Source organism: Bison bison, unplaced genomic scaffold (genome assembly GCF_000754665.1).
Source record: "Bison bison bison isolate TAMUID 2011002044 unplaced genomic scaffold, Bison_UMD1.0 scf7180017850485, whole genome shotgun sequence".
Lineage (NCBI taxonomy): Eukaryota > Metazoa > Chordata > Mammalia > Artiodactyla > Bovidae > Bison > Bison bison.
This window is the reverse complement of record NW_011481058.1, coordinates 13,579-15,713: the sequence shown is the minus strand read 5'-3', so window position 1 is coordinate 15,713 and position 2,135 is coordinate 13,579. Positions and strand designations below refer to the sequence as shown.

General features: G+C 46.5%; 1 protein-coding gene across 1 annotated transcript in view; it reads right to left on the bottom strand.

Annotated features, from left to right (window-relative positions):
• Positions 1–1,885: 1,885 nt before the first annotated feature.
• LOC104995021 (phosphorylase b kinase regulatory subunit alpha, liver isoform-like) overlaps positions 1,886–2,135 on the bottom strand; it is a gene marked incomplete at both ends in the record, with an annotated part of 12,743 nt that continues 12,493 nt past the window's right edge. Inside the window, one exon of the mRNA XM_010848738.1 lies at positions 1,886–1,984. Coding sequence (XP_010847040.1) covers positions 1,886–1,984 — 99 coding nt within the window. The remainder of the gene's footprint in view (positions 1,985–2,135) is intronic.

Sequence of the window (2,135 nt, the reverse complement as noted above, 5' to 3'; positions counted from 1 at the left end):
CCTGTTCCTCACAGGAGAAAAGAGGGTTCGGGAAAACAGTGATATGCCTAGAGCACGTGCTGAGAACTGGCTCCCTTCCTTCTGTACCTTCTGTTGATACTGCTGGGCCTTTAGGGCACGCAGTGGAGGAACTAAGGACTACCTCATCAGGTTAGCGCTCCTGACTGCAAAGACAAAGAAGAACACACATACAAGACCAGCACAGAGAAATGCCTGGCTTCGGTGGAGGTGACCAGCTGGACTGGATAACTCAGAAACCACTTAAAGGAGTCAAATCTAGAAGACCACACCAACAGGCAAAACACTTTAGTCCAAACAGAATTAGTTTAGTCCTAGAAAGAATGGCTTACTTAGTGGCACTATAATATGGCCTCAATTATAAGGTGGTTGGATTAGGCACTGTAAACTAAAGGAAGGTGAAATTATAAGGAACAGTTTGGGAAGGAAAGGGAGCTAACCCTGCAATCTAACATGTACAGACATGGGACTAGATTCCTGCAAGCACAAGCTTATTAACTCTTCCATGTGAAGAAGGAATTCGAGAACTATGTCCAAATCACACATGAGGACTTGGAGACGCAGAGACTCATGCTGATGGGCATGCAGCTAGTCTACAACAGAGCTAGGATTCTAACCCAGGCCCAGCTAGCTACAGAGCTCATGCCATCTCCACTGGGGACTACACATCTATTAAGAAGCATACCAGCTTAACTTTATTAAACCACACCCCAAGAAACAGTAGATTCCCCACTAAGGACTATTTAATGGGGAAAATGGAATGAGTTAGAAGGGGGCTAAATAAGGGGGGAACCCTTCAGCTTCAGAACAAAGCTTAATGTTCTCTAGCCAACTGACCCCCAAGCCCAGTTCTTTAACCAGTCACTCTCCCTAGGCCCTCTCTGCCTGAAACAAACATTACCACTGGAAGCTCTGCATACAACTTTGTATGCCTCTCACTCACACAGCCCTAGCACAGTGCCTGCATACAGTGAGCCTCCAGTAAACAAGTTTGCTGATTTGCCAGCAACTCCTGACCTACTGTCTGATAAATGGAGCCACCTAATCTGTCCCCCTTTCTCTAACATGTGTTTCATGGAGGTTTTACTGATTTGCCATTTCTCCCATATCATCTCTCCTCCACCATTCATTTTGTCACCACCCCTCTAACAAGACTCCACTACCCGCCCAAGTGAACTACTGCTGCAGAGTCACTTCAGTCGTGTCCAACTCTGTGTGACCCCATAGACGGCAGCCCACCAGGCTCCCCGTCCCTGGGATTCTCCAGGCAAGAACACTGGAGTGGGTTGCCATTTCCTTCTCCAATGCATGAGAGTGAAAAGTGAAAGTGAAGTCACTCAGTCATGTCCAACTCCTAGCGACCCCATGGACTGCAGCCTACCAGGCTCCTCCGTCCATGGGATTTTCCAGGCAAGAGTGCTGGAGTGGGGTGCCATTGCCTTCTCCGCCAAGTGAACTACTGCTTGTCAATCATCAAATTTGGGGACCTCATGAAATAAACCTAAGAGAAAACCTTGTACATGCTCAAAAAAAAAAAACAAAAAACCGTAAAATTGATTTGCCTCCAACAGAACACAGTTGTCTTGATTGCTGACTCCATAGAAACACCATTGCTGTATCTTATGTTTGCGCGGTCCTTTCTGGCTCACAAAGTACTTTGACAAATTAAGTTGATTAATTCTGATTCTCATGACCACCTTGTGCAGCAGTGGGGGTAGGTCCTAGTATGCCCATTTTATGGACGAAGGAACTGAAGCTCAAAGAAGCTAAGAGCCACCAAGCTAGGAAGCTGGGGAGTCTGAACTGGAGCCCAAGTGCTCTGTGCCGTGAGTCTCCATCTCGACTCTCTGGATGTGAGAACCATCACCTGGCAGTGTTCCACCTCATCCGGCAGGACGTGGATCACAGACTTGCGACCTCCATGGGCTCCAAAAAGGTCCAGTTCATCAATTGCTTCAAGGGCTGCCTACAAGCACAAGTATGAATTACTGAGTATGAGTAGTACACACACAGTCCCATATCTCGTACTTCTTTTTCATTAAGCAATCGAGCATATATGTTTTCCCATAGGTGATGCAATTTGTCTTTAAAATCCAGCTAAAGTATCCTATACTTGT